This window comes from Balaenoptera musculus, chromosome 15 (genome assembly GCF_009873245.2).
Source record: "Balaenoptera musculus isolate JJ_BM4_2016_0621 chromosome 15, mBalMus1.pri.v3, whole genome shotgun sequence".
NCBI classification, from domain to species: domain Eukaryota; kingdom Metazoa; phylum Chordata; class Mammalia; order Artiodactyla; family Balaenopteridae; genus Balaenoptera; species Balaenoptera musculus.
In genome coordinates this window covers 81,076,478-81,099,758 of record NC_045799.1, presented here as the reverse complement: position 1 = coordinate 81,099,758, position 23,281 = coordinate 81,076,478, and the positions used below count along the sequence as shown (strand labels likewise).

The 23,281-nt window shown below is 55.9% G+C and overlaps 1 protein-coding gene across 1 annotated transcript in view; it reads left to right on the top strand.

Moving 5' to 3' along the window:
- ZAN (zonadhesin) overlaps window positions 1-23,281 on the top strand; it is a 32,045-nt gene that overhangs the window by 8,674 nt on the left and 90 nt on the right. The window contains exons 14-45 of the mRNA XM_036827613.1: window positions 617-801; window positions 3,074-3,215; window positions 3,384-3,500; window positions 4,000-4,124; window positions 4,337-4,482; window positions 5,146-5,289; window positions 5,663-5,770; window positions 5,887-6,056; window positions 6,910-7,112; window positions 8,351-8,492; window positions 8,786-9,033; window positions 9,242-9,422; window positions 9,690-9,801; window positions 10,111-10,205; window positions 10,503-10,679; window positions 11,808-12,016; window positions 12,282-12,426; window positions 12,736-12,980; window positions 13,068-13,232; window positions 13,375-13,499; window positions 13,814-14,109; window positions 16,890-17,101; window positions 17,622-17,763; window positions 18,437-18,684; window positions 19,164-19,293; window positions 19,486-19,660; window positions 19,971-20,144; window positions 20,421-20,560; window positions 20,987-21,186; window positions 21,292-21,430; window positions 21,964-22,104; window positions 22,957-23,056. Coding sequence (XP_036683508.1) covers window positions 617-801; window positions 3,074-3,215; window positions 3,384-3,500; window positions 4,000-4,124; window positions 4,337-4,482; window positions 5,146-5,289; window positions 5,663-5,770; window positions 5,887-6,056; window positions 6,910-7,112; window positions 8,351-8,492; window positions 8,786-9,033; window positions 9,242-9,422; window positions 9,690-9,801; window positions 10,111-10,205; window positions 10,503-10,679; window positions 11,808-12,016; window positions 12,282-12,426; window positions 12,736-12,980; window positions 13,068-13,232; window positions 13,375-13,499; window positions 13,814-14,109; window positions 16,890-17,101; window positions 17,622-17,763; window positions 18,437-18,684; window positions 19,164-19,293; window positions 19,486-19,660; window positions 19,971-20,144; window positions 20,421-20,560; window positions 20,987-21,186; window positions 21,292-21,430; window positions 21,964-22,104; window positions 22,957-23,056 — 5,281 coding nt within the window. The remainder of the gene's footprint in view (window positions 1-616; window positions 802-3,073; window positions 3,216-3,383; window positions 3,501-3,999; window positions 4,125-4,336; window positions 4,483-5,145; window positions 5,290-5,662; window positions 5,771-5,886; window positions 6,057-6,909; window positions 7,113-8,350; window positions 8,493-8,785; window positions 9,034-9,241; window positions 9,423-9,689; window positions 9,802-10,110; window positions 10,206-10,502; window positions 10,680-11,807; window positions 12,017-12,281; window positions 12,427-12,735; window positions 12,981-13,067; window positions 13,233-13,374; window positions 13,500-13,813; window positions 14,110-16,889; window positions 17,102-17,621; window positions 17,764-18,436; window positions 18,685-19,163; window positions 19,294-19,485; window positions 19,661-19,970; window positions 20,145-20,420; window positions 20,561-20,986; window positions 21,187-21,291; window positions 21,431-21,963; window positions 22,105-22,956; window positions 23,057-23,281) is intronic.

Here is a 23,281-nt window from a genome sequence, read left to right as displayed (position 1 = left end):
GAAACGGATGCTTCCAGTAGAAAACTGCAGTCTCAGAGGAGAGAGGAACCAGACACGATGACTTTAGAAAGAATGATGAGGACGACCCTGAGTGAGAGGGCCGGGGGGGTGGGGCATGGGGGAGTGGGAGTTGTTGGGAACCAAGCACTAGACTTACTATTGCTTTTTTTTTTAATTGAGATATAATTCACTGCCGTAAAAATTCATCCTTTCAAAGTGTACGATTTGGTGATTTTAGTATATTCACAAGACTGTGCAGCCATCCTCACTTTTCCATTTCAGGACATTTGCATCACCCCATAAAGAAAGCCCATACGCATTAGCGGTCACTCCCATTCCCCCCACCCCCAGCCCCTGGCAACCATGCATCTGCTTTCTGCCTGTTCGGTACATTTCATACCATGGAATCATATAATCGGTGGTCGTTTGTGACTGGCTTCTTTTTTCTGAGCATATGTTGTTGTCAAGGTTCATCCAGATTGTAGTTTGTGTCAGGACTTCCTTCCTTTGAATGGCTGAGTAACGTGGGCCTCCTTCTTCAAGAAGAACGGGAGTGGGGGGTAGAGGGGAGACAGGAGGAAAGCCGGGAGCTTGACAGAGGCTGTTTTCCCCTCAGTGAGCTGCCCGCCGAACGCCCACTATGAGCACTGCGCCTGCCCAGCATCCTGCCAGAGCCCCACGCCCAACTGTGGGCTGCTTTGCAAGCCTGGCTGTGTCTGCGATCCTGGCTTTCTGTTCAGCGACTCCCGCTGCATCAATGCCTCTTCCTGCAATTGCTTCTACAACGACAATTACTATAAGGTGAGACCCCAGGATGCCCAGGTCCTCTGAGGGAGACTGCGAGCCAAACACCTGGGGTCCGGCGCCACCTGCTCCCCAGGTGACATAAATTTGGATCCATGGGACATTCCCAAGGGGTCAGCTCTCGGGCAGCTGTGACACGGTGGTGGAGTCATTCATTCGGTGTGTGGTTTTTTTTGCCTTAATTTTATTATTATTTTTTTCTTGGCCACGCCACACGGCATGTGGGATCTTAGTCCCCCGACCAGGGATTGAACCTGTGCCCCTTGCAGTGGAAATGCAAGAGTCTTGACCACTGGACCGCCAGGGAAGTCCCTCAGCTCTGTTCACACAATAAATACTTGTTAAGCACCTGCTTTGGCCCAGCCTGACACTAGGCTGTGCGGAAGATCCTGTCATCCCGTGGCCCTGTCCTCAGTGCTCCTGGCAGCTTTGATATTTCTATATTTCTCCGTCCTGTACTGGCAGCCATGATGCATTAGACCGTAGACCAGCCAGGTGGTGCAGGGCCCTTATCTCCATCCTGAGGAAAGTCAGGGGTCCCTGAGTGTACAGAGAGCCCTGGACACTGAGTGTGTTCAGGCATTTTCAAGGCAGAATGAGGCATTCCAGAACCTTCTTCCAAAGGAACTTGCAAATTTTGATAGGCTAGGTCAAAGGAGAGGAGATAACTGTTCTTGTCTCTCCTAACTGATGCCCACCCCCATCCCCCCGGGAGATTCTGGAGGAGCACAGGCTCTGGGCCAGCGCTGTCCAAAAGGGATGGCGTGCTAACCTCACACAGCATTTACTTGTCCTAATAACCACATTAGAAAAAAAACTACAAGGAGGGAATTCCCTGGCGGCCCAGTGGTTAGGACTCCACACTCTCACTGCTGAGGGTCCGGGTTCAGTCCCTGCTCGGGGAACTAAAATCCCGCAATCCGCGAGTGAGGCCAAAAAACAAAGAAAAGAAAAGAAAAGAAAAAGTACAAGGAAACAGGTTAAGTTAACTCCAGTCATCTACCCGTTTTAGCATGTAATCAATGGTTATCAATGAGATCATTTACGTACCTTTTTTTTTTTTCTACTAAGTCTTCAAAATCCAATGTGTATTTTACACTTACAGCCTATGTCAGTTTGCACCGGCCACATCTCAAGAGCTCAGTGGCATGTGGCTGGTGGCCATTGTATTGGACAGAACCGCCCGAGAGTCAGGCCAATCTGAGCTCAAATCCCTGCTCCGCCACTCGTTTGCAGTGACCCTGGGCGAGGTTCTTTCTTGACTTATTCAAATCTGTTCCCATATCTATAAAATGGGCACAACAAGATTTTCTACCTCATTAGGTTGTTGTGAAGGTGAAATTAGATCCTGACACAGAGCAATTACTTAATAAATGCTAATTATTATTGTTAGCAATTTATGGTAAATATATGTGACCTGTTAATTAAAAGTTCAGTCAGCTATTCATTAGCATCCAGTTCCTCTTCTCAGCTCCGGCGTTCTCCCCATGGGGCGTCCGAGTTTCTTGCTTGCCTCTTCGGGGGCCCCTTCCTCCTCCAGCCCTCTTGACCCATCTCCCGGGCGTCCCTGCGTCAGTGTTGGGAGTAGCTTCAGCTTCAGCCCGGGTAGAACTATCTGTCACAACCATCAGCACCAAGCGTCTCTTCCCTCTGCCCCGGGAGACACATATGAACTTATTGTATGTTCACTTATGCATTCAGTAAACGTTTATTGGGTACCTTCAACCCTCTCGGCATTGGGGTCACCACGAATAGGGCATGTCCTTGCTCTCCTAATGCTGTCAGATTCCGGGGGGCACATAGGATATTGGTTCGTTCTTTCGTTCCGTAAGTATTTATTAAATGAGAACTCTTTGCCAGGCACTGTGCTACGTGTTGGGGCTGAGATAGTGGGTAGAGATAGACATGGTCCCTCGCAGGGGCGCTTATCAAATAATCACAAAGATGAATATAAAAGTGCAATTGTGGTAAGTCCTGGGAAGGAAAGGTACCCAGAGGTAGTCAAGGAGGTCTGGAGAGTCTTCCTGAGAAGGTAGCAACCCTTGAGCTGAACTCCGCTAGTTGCACAGGAATGGGTTAGAGAAAGGGAGAGGGACACGTTCCAGCACAGCATGTGCAAAGGGCCTGGGGTGAGCAGGAATATCTGGTAGGCGATGAGGAGAGGTGTCTGAGCAAGGTGAGGTCTGCAGGAGGAGAGGGGGCTACAGCACGGGGTGACAGAGGCTGCCCAGGAGCTACAGCCTCGTGACTCCGGCCCCCTTGCCCCCAGCCAGGGACAGTGTGGTTCAGCCCCAGCTGCACAGAACGTTGCCGCTGCCAGCCTGGCAGTCGGATGGAGTGCCAGCCCTATCAGTGCGGGACACGTACAGCGTGCCAGCTGAAGAATGGCCAGTACGGATGCCACCCCTATGGTGAGACCCTCCCCTCAGGCTGTTCCCGCCTGTCCACGTGGGTGTGACACCAAGGTCCCCATCCCTCCCTCGACCAGGGGAGCCCGGGCAGGCCACTGGGTGGGTGAGGCGGCCCTGGGGCCTGGCCTGGTGAACCAGCTTCACATGTCCCCGGCGTCCCCTCGGCAGGCACTGCCACCTGCTTCATCTATGGAGACCCTCATTACTTCACCTTCGACGGGAGGCACTTTAAATTCATGGGCAAGTGCACCTACATCCTGGCCCAACCCTGTGGCAACTCGACAGGTAGGATTCTGGAGATGCCCCCCCACGGCCTGGGCGTGGGGTCTGAGATAGAAGAGCTGGGCATGGGGTGCACTGGCCGGCAGGAAAGGGCCAGAGCCGCTGGCAGGGGCAAGATGGGAGCAAGGCCAGCGGTAGAGCACGAGCTGACACGTCCATCCCCAAGCAGGACTTTGTGAGGACCAGACTACGGGGAAAATGCGGGTTAGGACTCCTCTCTGTATCCGTCGCTTCCTTGGCCGGCTTGGACTAGGGCGCGCCTGGCAGAGGAGGTCCCCGTCCCCTGGGGGGACAGATTCGCGGCACGCAGCCCCACGCTGTTCTGGACAACGCCCCATTCCTGCCAGGGTCCTTCCTCCCCTCTTGAACCGTAGAGCCGCCACCTCTGTGGCCCTTTATCCTGACAGGACGCAGGGCCGGTTGGGGGTGGCACCCTCAGTGGGCCCTCAGAAATGCTTCTGGAATGAGCCCCTGGGCGCTCTCCACCCCTCTCCCCGCCCAGAGCCATTCTTCAGGCTGACGGTGAAGAACGAGGAGCGAGGACAGGAGGGCGTGTCCTGCCTGAGCAAGGTCTACGTGACTCTGCCCGAAACTACCATCACCCTGCTCAAGGGCAGACACACGCTGGTGAGTCCGTTCTCCACTCAGCCCTGCAGGGCTGCCGGCCTTGGCTGTGGCCTTGTCCCGCCCAGCTCCTCCAGCCTCCCAACCCTGCAGAGCATTCCACGTGGAGCAGAAGAGGTCATTAGCGTTGCGGTGGGGATGTGGGAGTCGGCTGGGGGTCCTCCTTGACCCCCCTGATCTGTCTCTCTGTCTCCTCCCTCGGCCCCGCCTTCCAGGTTGGGGGTCAGCGAGTCACCCTCCCAGCCATACCTTCTAAAGGCATCTTCCTGACTCCAAGTGGGCGATTTGTGCAGCTGCAGACGGCATTCGGTCTGCGGGTGAGATGGGATGGTGACCAGCAGCTGTCTGTGAGCGTGCCCAGGTGAGGGGGCAACCCAGCGAGGCAGCTACCACTCCTCCCACTCTGCCCCTCCCTCTCCCGGGACCCTCCCATCCCCGGCCCCTGCCATCCCAGGCGCTAATTCTCAGTCGTGGGTAGGAGACACCTAGCTCAACGGGCAGGCCTCCCTTTGGTTGAGGAGGGGGAGGAAATGGTTTCAGGGCAGTGTGATAGTAGCAGGATATATACATAAGGCTTTGGGAATGTTCTAGAAGGAGTTGCTAATGAGTCGTGGGAGCCTTCAGAAGAGTGGTCCCTTGACTGCAGTCTTCAAGGATGAGTAGCTCCCCAGATGGCCAAACAAGGGAAAGAAACACTATAGAAATAGTGAACAGTCATTGCAAGGGAAATAGTAGAATGTCTTAGGGCCAGCAAGAAGTTTGTTAAGGCTGGAAGATGAGGTGTGAGCAGAAGCGGACGAGGGGAGGCGTAAAGATGGCTCGAGAGTGAGAGCTTGCGGTCCTTGCGTGCCTGGCCTGGCGTGGAACCCTTGTTCCGGGTCTGCACCACTTCATCGTCCACTCGCCTCGTGCCAGTGGCCTCCCCGACTCATCCCCTCTCTGCTGTGGTCCCTCAGATGCCGGAGGCCCTTTCTCTCCACTAACGCCTCCTCCTCCTCCTCCCCTCCCCCCGGCCCCCCCGCAGCACCTACTCCAGCAAACTCTGCGGTTTCTGTGGCAACTACGATGGCGACAGCAGCAACGACAACCGGAAGCCGGATGGCAGACCAGCGCGAGATGAGACGGAGCTGGGTAGCAGCTGGCAGGCCTCGGAGGATGGGGACCAGGAGTGAGGACCTCCCCGCCTCCGTCTCCGCCCTCCTGCTCCTTTGCCCCTTCGAGGAACCAAGAACCCCGACTGGCATCACCCCTTTTCTCCTCTCTCCTCTGCTGCACACCCCCACGTCTGTCATTCTTCTCCCCGCTCCCGTTCCCAGCAGAGTTCATTGCCACCACGTTCACCCCCAGCCCCACCATCAGTCAGTCATCCCCAGGCCATTCTGAGCAGCCCCGCCTCTTGCTCGTCCGGCTCCAAGTTTTCCCACCTCTTGGTGTTCAGATGTCCTCCACTAGGGGGTGCCGAGAGCCGGGAGACTGCTGGGGCGGGGTGGGCATGGAGGTGAGCCTCGGTCCTTAGGGCGTTTGGGGTGGGTCTCTTCCAGGTGCCAGGAGAAGCAGGCATCTCCCCCACCTTGCGACACTGCCTTGCAGAACACTGTGTCGGGGCCAGAGTTCTGTGGACGGCTCACGGTCGCTCACGGAGCTTTTGAGTATGTGTTGGGGCGGGGGGCGGGCAGGAAGGGCCATGGGGGGGCACCAGGTCCTCCGTGGCAGGAGGCGGCAAGTTCTGCCCCCTCATTCCTTCTGACCTGGCCTCTCTCCTCAGGGCCTGCCTGCCTCACCTCAGGGCCTCTTCCTTCTTCGACAACTGCATGTTTGACATGTGTAATTTCCAGGGGCTGCAGCAGATGCTGTGTGCCCACATGTCGGCCTTGACTGAGACCTGCCAGGATGCCAGCTACGTGGTGAAGCCCTGGAGAGGACCCCACTTCTGCCGTGAGTTGTACCAAGAGGCAGGGCCCTTTCCTTCAGACGCAGACGCAGCAGAGGGCCGGCAGCATCTGAGAGTGGTGGCACAGGCTGGGGGGGCGCCCTGGTGGAACCCCTTTGCCTCCACACTAGGACAGGGAGATCTGCGGAGTCAGAAACATGCACTGAGAAAATCACACGGTCACCTGCAAACTCAGAAAGCCTTCCCAGGGTTTGCTCCCAGCTGTGGATTTTCCAGGCAACATTTTCAGCCTGGATCCAGCTTGGTTTTGTTACCTCTGATTTGGGCCCTGACTACACTTCGACCTCTTTTTGCTCTATTAAAGTCTTAATTAAAGCTCTTTGGGGAAAAAAAGAAAGAAAGAAAGAAAGAAAGCTTTCCCAGCTACCTGAAGGTACGGGTATGCAGAGCAATGCATATGTGTGTAAATGCACACCCAGGTCGAGGGATGCACACGTAAAATACACAAAATGTGCATACAATACAGACTGGTGGGTGGGATGGCGCATCATGACGGCCCCACAGCTCCTGGTCATGGCCCAGCCCTCTGGGGAGCCTGCTTTGGGGCCTTGATGGGACCACCTGGGTTCCCTCTGCTCCCCTCCACCCTCCACAGCAGTGCTGCTGAGGCTCCTGGGTCAGTCTGCTCCCGTGGTCCTGCCTCTCGGCAGTTCCCTGCAGGCCCCCTTCCAGGCCCAGGAGGTGGAAGCTGAGTTCCTCGGTGGTTTCTCCCACTCACTGTCTTCTGCTCAAGATGGGGCGGAAGCCTCTAGCCGCTGGCCTTCTGAACTCTGGGCTGGGAACTACCTCTTTCCTCTTCTCCCCATCCTGCCTCACCTGTGCTCCCCCCTCTGCCAGCGCTGGCCTGTCCCCCCAACAGCCGGTACACCCTGTGTGCCAAGCTGTGCCCCGACACCTGCCATTCTGAGTTCTCGGGCCTGGCCTGCCAGAACCGCTGCGTGGAGGGCTGCGAGTGCAACCCGGGCTTCGTCCTCAGCGGTCTCCAGTGCGTCCCCAGGTTCGAATGTGGCTGCCTTGACCCCACGGCCGGTTACTTCAAGGTGAGCCGCTGGGGCTGGGCCTCTCTCAGCCCTGCAGCCAGAAGGCACTCGTCCCAGTTCTGAAGTCTATGGCCAGCTTGTGGGCAGGAGAGAAAAGGCAGGGTGGGGCGGGGGGTGGGGTGGGGGGTGGGGGGTGGGGATGGGGGGGTGGGGGGGTGGGGGTTGGGGGGATGGGGGTGGGCGGGCTGGGATTAAGGAACTTCGGGCTTAGGTCTAATTTCCCTTTTTCTTTCTTCAGTTCTAGTACTTTTCACCCCTGCAGACCGGGATGGAGTCATAGCACAGTTATTTCCCACGCTGCCCAGCAGAGCCTGGGACCCCTAGTTCTCTCCCCTCCTATCTTCCCTGCCCGTCACATCCCTGAGTCACTTTCCCAGTTTCTCATCCTCTGAAGGCCCAGGCATGTCTGCATCTCACCTGCACTCTTTCTCTCCTACTGAGGGTCCCTTTCTCTGCTGAAGGATTTCAGCCGCTACCTGGGCCCCATCTTCACCATCTTCTCAGAGGCAGCACTTGGAGCTAGACCCTCATCCGTGAAACTTCTCTCTCTTCCTTTGCCTGTCCCTCACCCAAGGCCTGGGGATGACACTGACGTCCATCCCAGCCCCCTCCCACCTGATGTCCACTGGGCTCTCCCTGCTTGGTGCCGCGTTCCAGGCTGGCCCACGGAACTCTCCTCGTCTGCGCTTTGCTCTCTTAGTTTCACCTTCTTTTCAGCCCCTCCCCGCTGCTCTGCCTCCCAGGCAGTATGCCTATTAGCCACTTTCACCTCCTTTGAGGCCCTGTTGAAATGCTGCTTCCTCCTTGAAGCCCTCCTGAGAAGCATCTCTAAACTCTTGTGGCGAGTGCCAATTGTCTGTGTCAATGGCACGAAACTCTCCCTGGGTGCCCTGATTATCGTCTTTGGGTGCAGAGTGTGTTGGACCACGTGATCTATCTGTTTACATGTTGACTGCCGTCTCTGGGCTGTGAGGTCTGTTAGGGCAGGGACCTCGTCCACCCAGCTCATTACTGAATCCCTCACGCCTGGCACAAGGCAGATGACAACTATCTGTTGAACTAGTGAACAAACAAATAATGGAGTGACTGAACGAGTGAGCGAATGCCAGAGTTTTGCAACTAAGCCTGGAGCTTTGGGATGACACGAATGCCTTCCTGGTGAGCAGGTCGGTGATCTGAATAGCAGTGCTAACAGATCAGGGGATAACTTCTTTTCCTTCCTTCGGTCCGTCCGCCAGGTAGGGGAGCGGTGGTTCAAGCCAGGTTGCAGACAGCTCTGCATCTGTGAGGGCAGCAACAGAACTCGCTGTGTGCAGTGGAGGTGCCAGGCCCAGGAGGTGTGTGGTCGGCAGGATGGCATCTACGGCTGCCACGCTCAAGGTGAGCAGTCGAAAGCAGGTGAGCATGGGGGCTGCCCATGTGGCCTCGAGCAAAGGCGTGGTCCTGTCCTAAAGCAGAGAGCTGGAGCGTAACCAGGGGTCTGGAAGGCAATTGCCCAGAGCCAAAGCAGCGTGTTCAAGGACCCAGAGAGTGAGGCTGGGGCAGTCCCTGACCTTGACCTCTCCAAGTCACACCGACCACCCCGATGAGCCATGGGTACCATTCCAATGTGGACTCGCCAAGATGGCAGCTCAGGGTCAGTGCCTCTCTGAACGCCATCTCCTCCTGCCCAGGGTCCGCCACCTGCACTGTCTCGGGGGACCCCCATTACCTGACATTCGACGGAGCCCTGCACCACTTCATGGGCACCTGCACCTACACCCTGACCCGGCCTTGTTGGTTGGGGTCCCCAGAGAATTACTTCGTCGTGAGCGCCACCAACGAGTTCCGTGGCGGAAACTTGGAGGCCTCCTATGTCAAAGCCGTCCAAGTGCAGGTCTTCAACCTCAGAATCTCCATGATCAAAGGCCGCAAGGTCGTGGTGCGTGCCTGCGCCGGCCTCCCCGGCCCCACCTCCAGCCCACGCTGCATCTCTTCTCCACGTCTCCTTGCCTGCAGGCCCACCTGTCTGGCAGACGCAGCCCCAGTTTCTGAGACACACCCGCCACCCCCCCTCCTGCTCCCTGGTCTTGGCCTCGTTGTCCTTGTCCCAGGCGCCTTTCCCTACAGTGTCTTCCCTGCCTCTGTAGCTGGACGGTCGCCGGGTGGCCCTGCCCGTGTGGCCTGCACAAGGCCGGGTGAACGTGAGGTCCAGTGGCTCCTTTATCCTCCTCTACACGGACTTTGGGCTTCAAGTTCGCTATGACGGGAACCACCTGGTGGAAGTGACCGTGCCCTCCTCCTACGCTGGCCGGCTCTGCGGGATGTGCGGTGAGTTCCTAGGGCACCTGCAGGTGAAGCCGGGGGAATGGGCTGGAGCCTATCCCGGTCCTGCTCATCCACACATCTGATTAGCCGTCCTTGGTGCTTGTCAACCTCTTACTTGGTTGAAGGCTTCGTGCGCTAGGGTGGGCATGAAGGGAAGCCGAAGATGAAGGAAGAGAAAGGGCTCATCTTGGTTGGTTGCGTGAAGAGGGAGGGATGCTTCTTGGTCCTGGGGCTGAATTCAAGGCCTCTGCTGACTGCTCTGTCCCCCAGGGAACTTCAACAACAACAGCCTAGACGACAACCTGCAGCCTGATAAAAGGCCTGCAGTCAGCTCCGCGCACCTGGGGGCCTCCTGGAAGCTAAATGAGTTATCTGAACCTGGGTGAGCCGGAACGGGGGGAGGGGGGGAGCTGGACCAGGGGAGGAGGCTTGGCGGGCAGCCTGAAGGTGTTCCCTGTGCGTCCCCAGTCTTTCCTGGAGTTGATGACTGATCTGTCTCTTGGGAAGTCCACCCTGAGATCTAACCTTCTGCTTTCCTGCTGCATCTGCTGACCTTACTACTTGAGGCCATCACTCTGTTCTCCTCTCCCGTCCTTCTTCCCCTCCCTGTTGCCCTCTCCACTTTTGCTTTGGCTTTTGCAAAGCTTCCTCCAATCCTAAACTCCTGTCCTTTCCCCTCCTCCTCTGTCAGCTGCTTTGCTGCAGGTGGCAAGCCCCCCAGGTGCCTGGGGAAGAAAGTGACAGATGCCTGGAATAAGAACTGTGATATCTTAATGAACCCTCAGGGTAAGCCACGCAGGGGGCCCCTTTTTGCTCCCCCCGGGGCAGGAGACAGAGGAGGGGCACTGAGCAGGGAGGGAGGAAGGGTGAGACGGGAAGTAGTGGCCCTAAAGAGGCAGGCAGAGGGAATGCAGAGGCAGTGGTCACCTGGGAACGCTGCCGGACCTGTGGGGTTTTTTGCATCTCAGGCGGTAGGTTCTCAGTAATTGTGGGTTTTGATGGAAACGGATGTTGAATTTGCCCCAGAGCAGCCGCGTGGTTCTGCCCCCTCCCCAAGCTTAGTCTCACCTACGTTTCCTCCAGGACCCTTCTCCCAGTGCCACGGGGTGGTGGCCCCGCACACCAGCTTCACCAGTTGCGTGTACGGCCAGTGTGGGACCGAGGGCGACGCCTTGACCCTGTGCCGCTCCCTGCAGGCCTACGCGTCCCTCTGCGCCCGCGCAGGCCGGGCCCTCGCCTGGCGGAACACCACCTCCTGCCGTGAGTGACCTGACAGCCAGGAGGAGTCCCCGAGCCCTGCCCTCTCTTCCTCTCCCTAAGTTCTCCTTCATTCTTCCCTTCGCAGCCCGGCCCCCAGGCCCCACGTGGGACCCTCCTCTGTTCCCCTCTCCCCAGTCTCTCCGAGCCCAGCCCCCATCCTCTACTTGTCTCCCTCTTCTGGGAGCCTCCATCCGATTCTCACTTCACCAAAAAGTTCTATTCTCCCAGGAATTCCCTGGTGGTCCAGTGGTTAGGACTCCGCGCTTCCACGGCAGGGGGCACCGGTTCGATCCCTGGTTCAGATCCCACGTGCCATGGGGCGTGGCCCTCAAAAAAAGTTCTCATCTCATTTGGTTACTGCCTCCTCCCCTTCTTCCCTGGGCCAGCTCTGTGACCTTTCTTCTTTCCCGGAAACGCTTTTTTTTTTAATTGTAGTAAAACATACCCAACATAAAAATTACCATTGTGACAATTTTTAAGTGTCCAGTGGCATTAAGTGCATTCACCTTGTTGTGCAACCATCGCCCCCAGAACTCTGTCATCTTCCCAAGCTGAAACTCTGTCCGCATCAAACACTGTAAGTCCCCTTCCCCTCCCCCAGCCCCTGGCAACCACCATCTACTCTCTGTCTTTGTGAATTCGACGACTCTAGGGACCTCATCTAAGTGGAATCACGCGGTATTCCTCTTTCTGTGACTCGCTTATTTCACTTAGCATTATATCCCCAGGGTTCACCATGTTGTAGCAAGTGCCAGAATTTCCTTCTTTTTAAGGCTGAATCATATTCCGTTGTATGATTGGACCCCATTTTGTTTATCCATTCGTCTGATGGACATTCCCAGGAACTCTTTTTTTTTTTTTTTTTTAAGATTTTTTTGATATGGACCATTTTTAAAGTCTTTATTGAATTTGTTACAGTATTGTTTCTGTTTTATGTTTCTGGTTTTTTGGACTGGAGGCATGTGGGATCTTAGCTCCCCAACCAGGGATGAAACCCGTACCTCCTGCAGTGGAAGGCGAAGTCTTAACCACTGGACCGCCAGGGAAGTCCCTCCCAGGAACTCTTGATGCCCCAAGGTCAGAGAGCTGGAAATCACTCTTCCTTCCTAAACACCAATTTCTTCTTAGCTCTGAACTGCCCATTGGGCAGCAGCTACAGCACCTGTGCCAACCCCTGCCCGGCCACCTGCCTCAGCCTGAGCACTCCATCATACTGCCCGTCCTCGCTGCCCTGTGCCGAGGGCTGCGAGTGCCAGAAAGGCCACATCCTGAGTGGGACCTCCTGTGTGCCCCCCAGCCAGTGTGGCTGCACCAGCCAGAGGGGCTCCTACCACCCGGTGAGAGGCCAGACCACAGGGGGTGCCCTGCCCTTCCCAGCTCCCCGAGTTTGGGAGCCAGAGGGCTCAGAGCCTGCAAAGGGGTAGGGTGGGCCAGTGCTGGGGGCTGAGGAGCAAATCCAGAAGCCAAGAGCCTGAGAAAGGCTAGCGATGGAGGCGGGCAGCCAAGGGAAGCGAGCCTCACGGGGGCCCTGGGGTGCGGGGGGCTCCGGCCATCTCTGGCTTCCAAGTTTCTATCGGCTCCACTGATGCCTGCGCCCCGCAGGTCGGGGAGAGCTGGTACACGGACAGCACCTGCTCCAGGCTCTGCACCTGCTCGGCTCACAACAACATCTCCTGCCTCCAAACCGCCTGCAAGCCTGACCAGATGTGCTGGTCCCAGGATGGGCTGATACGGTGCCGGGCGGCAGGTAAGCCTCCACTGAGCGTGGAGGAGGACCTTCAGCCACCAAGACGAACTCTCCCCGACTCCCCCTCTGTCAAGAAGGGCTCCTCGGGCTTCACTCATGGTTCCCGTGGCAGCCGTGGACTTAGACGGGATATTATAAGTCTCTCCCTGGCCGAATGACACCTGCTCCACCTCCTCACGTCTTGACTCTTTTCTCTGTCTCCTTCCCTTCTGAGGCTCCCTCTCCTCCACATCCTTTCCTTGAAGCAGGGGAGAAGGCCTGTTCTTGCTAGAGGCTGGACCACTCCTCAGCCACCTGTCTGTCCTCCAGGGATGGGAGAGTGCCGCCTCCGCGACACGTCCTACTACGTAAGCTTCGATGGTAGTTACCATGCGGTCAGGGGCACCTGCACTTACGTCTTGGTGAAAATATGCCACTCCACCATGGACCAGCCTTTCTTCAAGATCAGTGGCAAGAATGGGAAGCGGAAAGACCAACCCCACACTTTCTACCTCCACCAGATCCACGTGGACATCTTTAATACCCTGGTCACCCTGAAGAAGGACCAAGTGCTGGTGAGCGAGGCAGGCGGGGAGGACGTGGGCTCTGGGGACGGGGCTCTGGTCCTTCTTCCTGCTCACGGGTCCTGCCCTCCTCTGTAGATCAATGGCACACAGGTCACCCTCCCGGCGACCACCCAGATCCGGGGAGTCAAAGTCGTTTCCAGGGACGGCTACACCGTGCTCACCATCAACATTGGGGTGCAAGTCAAGTTTGACGGCAGTGGTTTCCTAGAGGTCAAAATCCCCAAAGCCTATTATGAAAAGGCGAGGAAAACACCTGGGTCTCTTCGTAGGGGAGTCAGCCTGCAGGGAGGGGGGCGCCTTTCTCTTTAAGGGGATGCCAACAAAAAAATGCCCTCTGCCATCCCTGGCGCTGAGGATCCCTCGATCCCCTCTGCCCACCCAGACCTGCGGCATGTGCGGGAACTTCAACGGCGAGGAAGAAGACGAACTATTGATGCCTAATGACGAACTAGCCCTGGATGACGTCATGTATGTGGATAGTTGGCAAGACAAAGAGATCGACCCAAAGTAATTGCCCCCGAAGACTCTCTGCCTTTGCACAGGAACGCGAGTTGGGATTCTAGACTGTATGGCCCACCTGGGATGGGAAGACCAGAGTGGTCCTTTGTGCGTGTAACTTGACAGGCGATGGCATCTGGGTCCCAGGAACCTATATGGGGAAAAGAGAAAGTCTTCCTGTCTTGGCTTCGAAACGTGGGAGGAGACCGAGGCCAGCTTCCTGGTGAAGACAGGAGGGGTCTTCAGGGTGGTTTGGAAGCGCCAAGTCGTTATCATAGATGAGGCAGTGGCTGTCCCTAGGATGACCCCCTTTGCCTTCCCAGTTGCCAAGAAGATGACAAGAAGACTGAAGTAGAACCTCAGGAGAAGCCAAATACGAACTGCCGGGCAGCTGACCTGGCAAGAGCCCAGGAGCAATGCCAGGCGGCTTTTCAGGCTCCAGCCTGGGCGAAGTGTGCCACCCACGTGATTCTCAGTCCCTTCTTGCTCAGATGTACCCACAGCCTCTGTGAGTTTGGAGACCTCAACCATGCCCTCTGCCAGTCTCTGCAAGCCTTCGGGGCCGCCTGCCAGGCCCAGGGGATCAAGCCTCCGATCTGGAGAAACAGCAGCTTCTGCCGTGAGTGTGTCCTCAGGCCACCCCCAAACTGCTCCCAAACCCTCTTTCCGTCTGTGTATCTCTGAAAGCTCCCCCATTCTCCATTTCAGTTGTTCCCGGCCTATTTCTGACCTCATTTTCTCTGATGTGGACCATTTACAGCAAGCTCTTAGCTAGTGCCCCATACCACCAGGACCACACGGGCTGCTTGTCAGCAGCTCCTTTCCAAAAGAAATGTGATTATGTTAGGCCCCTGCACGGCTGTTGCCTGCAAGTCCAAGCTCCTCTCTGAGATGTCTGAGAGATCCTGCAAGCTGTGCCCCTCCCCCACCCCCCTTTCCTGTGCGCCAGCATCACCTGTATCAAACCATCCCATTCCCCACACAGGCCTCGCTTTCCCACACCCCTCCCTGCCTTTATACATACCACGCCCTGCACCCGAAAGGTTCTTTCTTCTCCCCTCCTGGCAGACTCTGAGGTATCCTCCTCCAGCTCTTTCCTTTAAAAAAATTTTTTTAAATTATTATTCACATACCATATTCTTCTACCCTTTAAAAGTATACAATTTACTGATTTTCAGGATCTTCACAAAGTTGTACAACCAGCACCACTATCTAATTCCAGAACCTTTTATTTTTATTTATTTATTTATTTATTTAGGCTGCGCCGGGTCTTAGTTGCGGCGTGCGTGTGGGTTCTAGTTCCCTGACCAGGGATCGAACCCGGGCCCCCTGCATTGGGAGCGCAGAGTCTTACCCACTGGACCACCAGGGAAGTCCCCAAGAACATTTTAAATTTTAAAACAGTGATTACGGTGTTTTTCCTATGTGATGCATTCCTATGGTTCAAAAACTTTGAAAGTATTAAAAGATTCCCAGTGAAAAGTCTCCCTCTCGCCCTGACCCCAGGGGCCCAGGTCCCAGCCTGCTCTTTTCAGCATCTGAGTATTTTTCCAAAAGTCTTTTATTTCTGCACATAACAGACAAATGCAAATTTATTTTCTGTATTTTCTTACAAACAGCAGATGGGACACAGTAGTTTGCACTTTATTTTTTTCACTTGACAAACTAGCTTGGCGGTCCTTCCCCGTCAGACATGTAAAGAGTGTCCTCATTCTCTTCTGCAGCTGCGTCATAATTCATTCATCATAATTTATTTAGTCTTCTAGCGATGGACTTTCTAGTTGTTTCCAGTCTTTTGCTATTGCAAACAGTGCTGCAAGGATAACCTTATGCAGATACAATTCTCTACGTGTGTGTCTCTTATCTGTAGGATAAATTTGTAGACCTGGAATTGGTGGATCAAGGATTGTGTGGATTTGTGCTTTTGAGAGATGTTGCCAAATGGCCTTCCATAGGGGTTGAGAAATTTACGTTCCCACCAGCAACATACGAGAGTGCCCATTTCCCCACAGACTGGCCAACACACAGCATTATGGTGCTTTTGGATTTTTGCCAATCTGATATGTGAAAGATAAAAGGAGTCTTAATTTGTATTTTTCCTATTATGAGTGAAGTTGTGCATTCTTTTATATGTTCAGGAGCCATGTGGATTTCCCTTTCTGTGATTTCTTCATACCCATTCACCATTTTTTCCACTGGTTTGTTGGTCTTTGTTGAAATATTTTATAGATGTCCTTTGTCTACTACAGAGAGTAGCCCTTCATTAGTGCCATGAGTTACAAAAATTTTTTCCTGGTCTCTTTTTTTCATCTTTCACTCTTTTTTTACCATGCAGAAAATATATATATATATATGTATTTGTGAGGTCAAATATACTAGTCTTCGTTTTACGGCTTCTGCAGTTTAAGCCTTAGTTACAAACGGCTTCCCCACTCTGAAGTTAAAAAAGAATTTGCCTACGTTTTGCTCTAGTATTTGTATGGTTTCTTTTTTTTTTATATTTAAATGTTTGATCCATGGGGATTTACCCTGGTGTGTAGGATGAGAACTGAATCAACTTTGTGTTTATTTTTTCCCAGTATTATTAAATGGCCAGTCTCTCTTTTTCCACTGACTCAGATGCCATGATTTATATTAAATTCCCACATGTATTTGGATCCCTCTCTGGGCCTTTTTCTCCGCTTCCACTGCTCCATTTATCTTCATTTACTAGCAGCACAATGTTGTGGTCATTGAGAGTTTAGATGGTGTTTAGATTTCTGGTAAGGACATACACTACCTACTGTTGGTTTTTTTTCCAGTTTTTTTTGTTTTGTTTTAGAATTTTCCCAGCTTTTCTGCTTTGTTTATATCCTCATTTCCACGTTAATATTATCTCGTCCTATTAAAAAACAAAACAAAATCCTGTTGGTGTATTTTTTGGGGATCATATTAAATGTATAATTAACTTAGGGAGGGACTTCCCTGGCAGTCCAGTGGTTAGGATTCTGCGCTTCCATGGGGGGCACGAGTTCGATCCCTGGTCGGGGAACTAAGATCCCACATGGCACCTGGCGTGGCCAAAAACTAAATAATAATAATAATTAAATTAACTTAGGGAGGACTGACATCTTCCCATGTGTGAACATTTCCATTTGTTTGCAACTACTTCTACTTAAAGGGCTTTATTTAGCTCCTCCAGCACAGTGGATACCTCCCTGCCCTGTGCTCCTGTCACACCTCGTACACACACACGCCAGTCACATGCTTACTGACCAGATGCACCAGGGTCGCGCTGCTGCGGCTGCTGGCTGACCTCGGATTCCCACGCCGAGTGGGGAGAACCGTTCTTGCTCTTCTCTGTCCTTGGAGCCAGCACACAGCCCACGCTCAGTCACTGTTCCCCACCACCCCCTCCAGCTCTGGACTGCTCCGCCTACAGCGTCTACACCACCTGCGTTCCCTCCTGCCCTCCTTCCTGCTGGGACCCGGAAGGCCAGTGCAAAGGCTCCAGAGTTCCCTCCACCTGCGAGGAGGGCTGTGTCTGTGAGCCCGGCTACGTGCTCAGTGGACGGCAGTGTGTGCCCAGGAGCCAGTGCAGCTGCAGGGACGCCCAGGGCAACTCCCTCCCTGTGAGTGGGGGCAGAAAGTAGGGGTGGGGGCAACACACCTTCGGGATGCCATGTTCTCCTTTCCTGTGCGTCTCTCGGCCTGGGCCACCCGCGCCTCTACTGCTGGCCCTGGGTGTGAAGGCTGGTGATGGGATGGGACAGGGTGGCCTCCTGCCAGGTCTGGGCTAGAGAGTGCATGGTTTGGGTTTGGGGACTGAGAAATGCAAACCACAGGGATGCAGCCGGTAGGGTGGCTTTGATTTGAATCCTGATGGTACCACTCACGAGTCAGGGGACCTCTGTGACCTCAGTTTCCTCATCTGTAAGATGGGTTCAGCAGTACCTCCTGAGCAGCCTGTGTGAGACACCGAGCACAATGCCTCTAGGGGGCGGTACAGGTCCATAAGGGTGCAGATGGCACCGGGACTGCCTCTGGCCCGTGCCAAGTGAGCCATCAGACTGTAGGCTTAGGCTGAAGTTGTCGAAGAAAGAGAGCTGGCCCTTCCCTTCTCACTCCCCGTTCTTCCTGCGGCGTCTGCAGGCGGGTAAGTCCTGGTTCTCCAGAGGCTGCTCCAAGAGGTGTGCCTGCAGAGCGGGCGCCGTTCAGTGCCGGCCCTTCACCTGCCCCTCGGGCTCCCGGTGCCAGCCCAACGAGGACGGCAAAGACTACTGCGCACCCGAGAGTAAGGGGGCCCTCGGGGGGGGTGGAGCCAGAGAGGCCCGGGCTGGGGGCTCTGGAGAGGGAGGGACCCGGCGCGGGCAGGGGTGGGCCTAGGCTCTCAGGCTCCTACGAGCTCCCTGGTCGCCTGCATGATCCTCTCTGGGATCTGCTATCTTTTTTTTTTTTTTTTTAAGTATTATTTTTTTTTTAATTAATTTATTTATTTTATTTATGGCTGTGTTGGGTCTTCGTTTCTGTGCGAGGGCTTTCTCTAGTTGTGGCAAGCGGGGCCACTCTTCATCGCGGTGCGCGGGCCTCTCACTATCGCGGCCTCTCTTGTTGCGGAGCACAGGCTCCAGATGCGCAGGCTCAGTAATTGTGGCTCACGGGCCTAGTTGCTCCGCGGCATGTGGGATCTTCCCAGACCGGGGCTCGAACCCGTGTCCCCTGCATTGGCAGGCAGATTCTCAACCACTGCGCCACCAGGGAAGCCCTGGGATCTGCTATCTTAAGGGCAAAAAGAGGGAACCAGACAAGGAGATCCTCTCAAGCGGGGAGAGGGAGAAAGTGGAAGATCAAGTCCACGGGGAGCCCAGGGCTAAGAGGGAAGGTGACAGGCGGCCCCAGGAGGGTGAGGGGCTCTGGGGCGGTTACCTCGCTCAGGGTGCCTTCTTAGCATTGGCCCTTCTTTTCAGAGTCGGAGCAATGCACAATTTATGGGGACCCCCGTTACCACACATCTGATGGCCTCAGCTACCGCTTCCAGGGCCGCGTGACCTACTTTCTGATCAAGACCTTGGATACGCTCCCTGATGGGGTGGAGCCCTTGGTCGTGGAGGGCCGCAACAAGGTGTATCCGTCCTTCAACCCCATCTTCCTGCACGAAATCATCGTGATGGTCTACGGCTACACAGTCCAGCTCCAGACGGAACTGGGACTTGTAGTAAGAGCCAGGCCAGGCTGGGAGGGCCTGGGGAGGCAGGTCAGGCCATGGGAGGCCACCTGGAGCAGGTGAAGCCAGGACTCTGTGTTCCCTGGGAAGTTCCCAGCAGAGGCTGCCTGGTTTTGGAAATCAGAATCAGTGCCACACTCACCTCCTTGGGGGGAGGCAGAGGAGGGCAGTGGGATTACATACAAGGTGGGAGAGAGAAGGGAAGCTCATGCAGTGTGAGGGTGGAGCTGTGCTGAAGAAGTACCAGGGCACCCACCTGCCAGTTTCTTTGCAAGGAAGGGGCTGAGGCTGCAACAGGAGCAGACCTCAGGGAGGCCTTTGCCACTCCGGGTAGCAAAGCTTCCTGCAGTATCTTGTTACCCGGAATGACGACACTGAGAGGTACCAAGATGTGCAGAGAGACAGAGGCCAAAGCGGCAGAGGGTCACCTTGATTCAGGCCTCCGTGCCGCTCCTGTCTGCCTTCTCCAGGTCAACGGTCAGAAGATGGCCATCCCCTACGAGCCCAACGACCAGCTGCGGGTCACCATGCGAGGCCATCGCCTGTATCTGATCACAGACTTTGAGCTGGTCATCAGCTTCAATGGAAAGAACAATGCAGGTACCTGAGCGTGGGGACCGGAGGGCCGAAGGGACATTCCAAGGATGGGGGTAAGGAAAACCACGTCTTGGGCCGAGCGTGGTGAAAGGACCCCTGCCTGGGAGTGGGGCCCCCGAGCTCCAGGGGAGGACGCAGGAGGGGTGGGAAGTGACGAGGTGGGGAGTTTCGATTCTGGCCCCCTTCCTCCTGCAGTGATCTCCCTGCCCATCACGTACCGGAGGCTTGTGCGCGGCCTGTGCGGCAACTACGACCAGAACAAGAGGAATGATTTTATGCTGCCCAACGGTGCCCTCACCCAGAACCTCCTTGTCTTTGGCAACAGTTGGGAGGTGAAGAAGACCAAGGGAGGCCTCTCCCGCTTCTCAAGGTGAGAGGGCTGGGGCTCTGATGAGGGAGGCCCAGGTCCGGAGGTGGAGGGGCGATGAGCGACACTGTAGTATCTGTTTACACCCCACTCACCCCCATATCCTCAGCAGAGGAGGAACCCCGAGATCTAGGGCTCAGACTGGCCTGATTCTCCTAATCCCATCGTTTCTTTCCCCTCCCACTGACTGTGGGGCACCTGCCCTGTGGATCCCGGTCTGTGCCCGAGCCCTCCCCTCCCATCCCCTCCCCAGTTCTTCCTAAGTTCACAGCCGTGGTGGGCCTCACCTGGCCCTTCACCATCTCTGCCCCAGGGAGGTACAAGAGGAGGAAGTGAAAGAAGAAGAGGCGTCAGGCTTTCACGTGTCAGAATGCAGCCCGGAGCAGCTGGAGCTCATTGGCCACACACAGGCGTGTAGGGTGCTGGTGGACCCCCACGGCCCCTTTGCTGCCTGTCACCAGCCTGTGGCCCCGGAACCCTTCCTGGAGTGAGTCGGGGACCCAGGACACGTGGGAATGGCCTTTCTCCAGGTCCTGGGGCCTGTTCTCTGATCGGCTCTCTGTTGGGCACAGTTCTCTCTGTGGCCTTGGTACCTTGTCTCTCTCTCTCTCTCTCTCTCTCACACACACACACACACACACACACACACACACACACACACATGCACACTGCCTGGTGGGGCTTCCAGGGCCTCTTCTGTGGGGCTGGGTCTCCTTGCCTCCCCCTCTCTGACAGCACCCAACTGTCCCTGCCATCCCCCCAGGCACTGTGTGTCTGATCTGTGTGCCGCCCGGGACCCCACAGAGCAGGAGGAGCTGCGTTGCCAGGTCCTCAGCGGGTACGCCATCATCTGCCAGGAGGCGGGCGTCGCCCCGGTCGGCTGGCGGGACCACACCCGCTGCGGTGAGGCCCTGACCTTCCCCAGCAGCGGGCCCCTGACCTCCTCCCCCACGCCCGGCCATTTCCACCCTCTGCTCCGCTCTGACCCCCACCGGTACGCGCACCTTGGCTTCCTGCCATGGTTCCCCCAGCCCTGAACTTCCCCCTCGTCAACGTCCTCCCGAGCTAACTCCTTCTCTGCCCTCACCTGAAGCCTCAGCCCCATCACCCCGTCACCCCGTCCTGCTGCTTCTCGCCAGTGCCCATCTTTGCTCCACCTCATGCGCTGGTGTCACAGACAAAAAGACACGTAAAGCTGGTCCACTCTTCTGGCTCCCCTGCCTCTACCAAGCTCTGTGCTCTGTTGGGTGACCTCGTTCCCCATACGTGGGGGGCCAGCCCCAGCGCAGCCACCTTCTGACTATGACTCTGTCCCCTCTGTCCCCTCAGCCTTGCCGTGTCCAGCCAATACCGTCTATCAGAGCTGTATGACACCCTGCCCAGCCTCCTGTGCCACCCTGGCAGCTCCCAGGGACTGCAAGGGCCCCTGTGTGGAGGGCTGTGCCAGCCTCCCAGGCTACATCTACAGTGGTGCCCAGAGCCTCCCCCTGGCCCACTGCGGCTGCACCAACAATGGCATCTACTACCAGGTCCGGGCTGGAAGTGGGAGGCCTAGGGAGAGCAGAGGTGCACAGGGAGAGCCAGACTCTGGAGGTGAACCAGAACCCCACCTCCCGCCCCTTCTCCCTCTCCAGCAGGGTGACAGCTTCGTGACCGAGGATTGCTCCCAGCGCTGCACCTGTGCCAGCTCGGGGGTCCTGCTGTGTGAGCCCCTCAGCTGCAGCCCCGGGGAGATCTGCACCCTGGGGAACCTCACTCGTGGCTGCTTCCGAGGTGAGCCTGGACCGGCCCTTGGCTTCAAGCTGCCCTCATACCCTTGGGAGCGGGCTGGGGGTGAGGCTGAGGGTGGAGGGGCCCCTGGGCCGAGGAGCATCCCTCCCGGTCCTGTGCCTGGGACTCCATCTCATCAGTGTCAGGAAGTTCGTGGCATGTGATCCCACTCTCTCTTTTTCGGGAGGGGCAAAGGCACAGGCACTGCCTTCTCTGAGCCTCTGCTGTCTGCCGGGCACCATGCTGGGCCCTTTGCCCAGCCTTAGCTTCCCAGGATCTCCTTTAGTCCTTACTCACCACCTGGGGGTAAGCACAGCGTCCCCACTTTATAGGTAAAGAAAATGGGGTTCAGAGAGGGTAAGCAGTTTCCCCAGAGCTTGGGGGCTGTAGAGCCAGGACTGGAAACCCGGCCAGCGGACCCTGGCGAGTCTCTGTCAGCTGCTGCTTTATTCTCTGGCGTCCCAGCCCCCAGGCCCCTCTCCCTGGCTGTGGGTGTCCTCTCATAACCCCCTTCCCAACCCCTTCCATCCTTGCAGACAGCCCGTGCCTACAGAACCCCTGTCAGAATGATGGCCGGTGCCAGGAGCAGGGAACCCACTTCACCTGTGAGTGTGAGCTTGGTTACGGGGGCCACCTCTGCACGGAACCTCAGGATGTGCCACCCACCAAAACGCCAGGCAAGGACTTCATCCCAGGCACTGTATCCTCACGGCCCCTTCCCCACAAACAACGGCCGCAGAATTATCCCATATATATAATATTAACCTATAACATCTATTATAGATGTATAATAGATAGTATAGTATCAATGTCGTATATTACTATATGAAATATAATAATATAATATGATCCCTACAGATTAGCCGGATGAGTGTCCTCCAAGGATCTCAGAGTCCCTTTGCCCATCTCCTACCCACACACTCTGGAATCTTCTCTCTGACCCTGAGCTCCCCACTTCTGTGATCTGTATGCCTCACCCTGCTGTTATTCCCCTCTTTTGTGTCCCTCTGAGCCTCCAGTACCCTTTCTTGGTATTCTCCATCCCAAACTGTAATTCCTGTGAGCCTCTGGGCCAGCGGTTCTCCAACTTTATCCTCGTGCCTACGATCAGGGTGGAGCAGGGGTGTCTTGTTTACCTTGTTCATTCCGGGACTCATCCCCAGAGATTTGGATTCAGTAGGTCTGGAGGGGGCCCCAGAGATCTGCATTTTTCACAAGCTCCCAGGTGACCGATGGAAGTGATGCCTGGGCTACTCTTTGAGAAGCAGTGACCGACATAATACCCTGGACTCTAGGGGACCAACTGGATAAACATCCCCTTAGAAGGTTCATGGGAGTTGTGTGTCCAGAAGCAGGAGGGCAGCGCCAAAGCCTTGAAAGCCCTGGGAGCAGCAGCCTCCTAGAGGGAGAACCGGCCACCAGGGTTGTAGGGGATGCAGTCCCTCCAGGGTGGCAGCCGAGGACTGAAAGGGAGTGTCTCCGCCACCCCTTCCTATCCCACATCCCTATTTCTCTTCCCCACGCCCCAGAAGCCTCCAACTTTGTGGTCACCCTGTTGGGATGGCTGGTGCCTGTGCTGGTCATAGTGTCAGCAGTGACCAGAGAATGCATTTCCAGGAAGAGGAGGAGGTGAGTTTCAGGAAAGGGGAAGAGGAGGGGCAGCTGGGAGGGGAGCAAACATGGGGAGCGGGCGCTGACCTTCAAGCTGGTGTCTGTTCCCCACGCCCTCTAGGGAGAAAATGCAGAGCCAGACCAGAGGCAAGCTGCCAGGTACCGGTGAGCACCAGCCCCACCGTCCACAGCTTTGGCTCCGGGAAGTCGAGTCTGCTTCTAACACAAGGTTTTCTCGCTTTC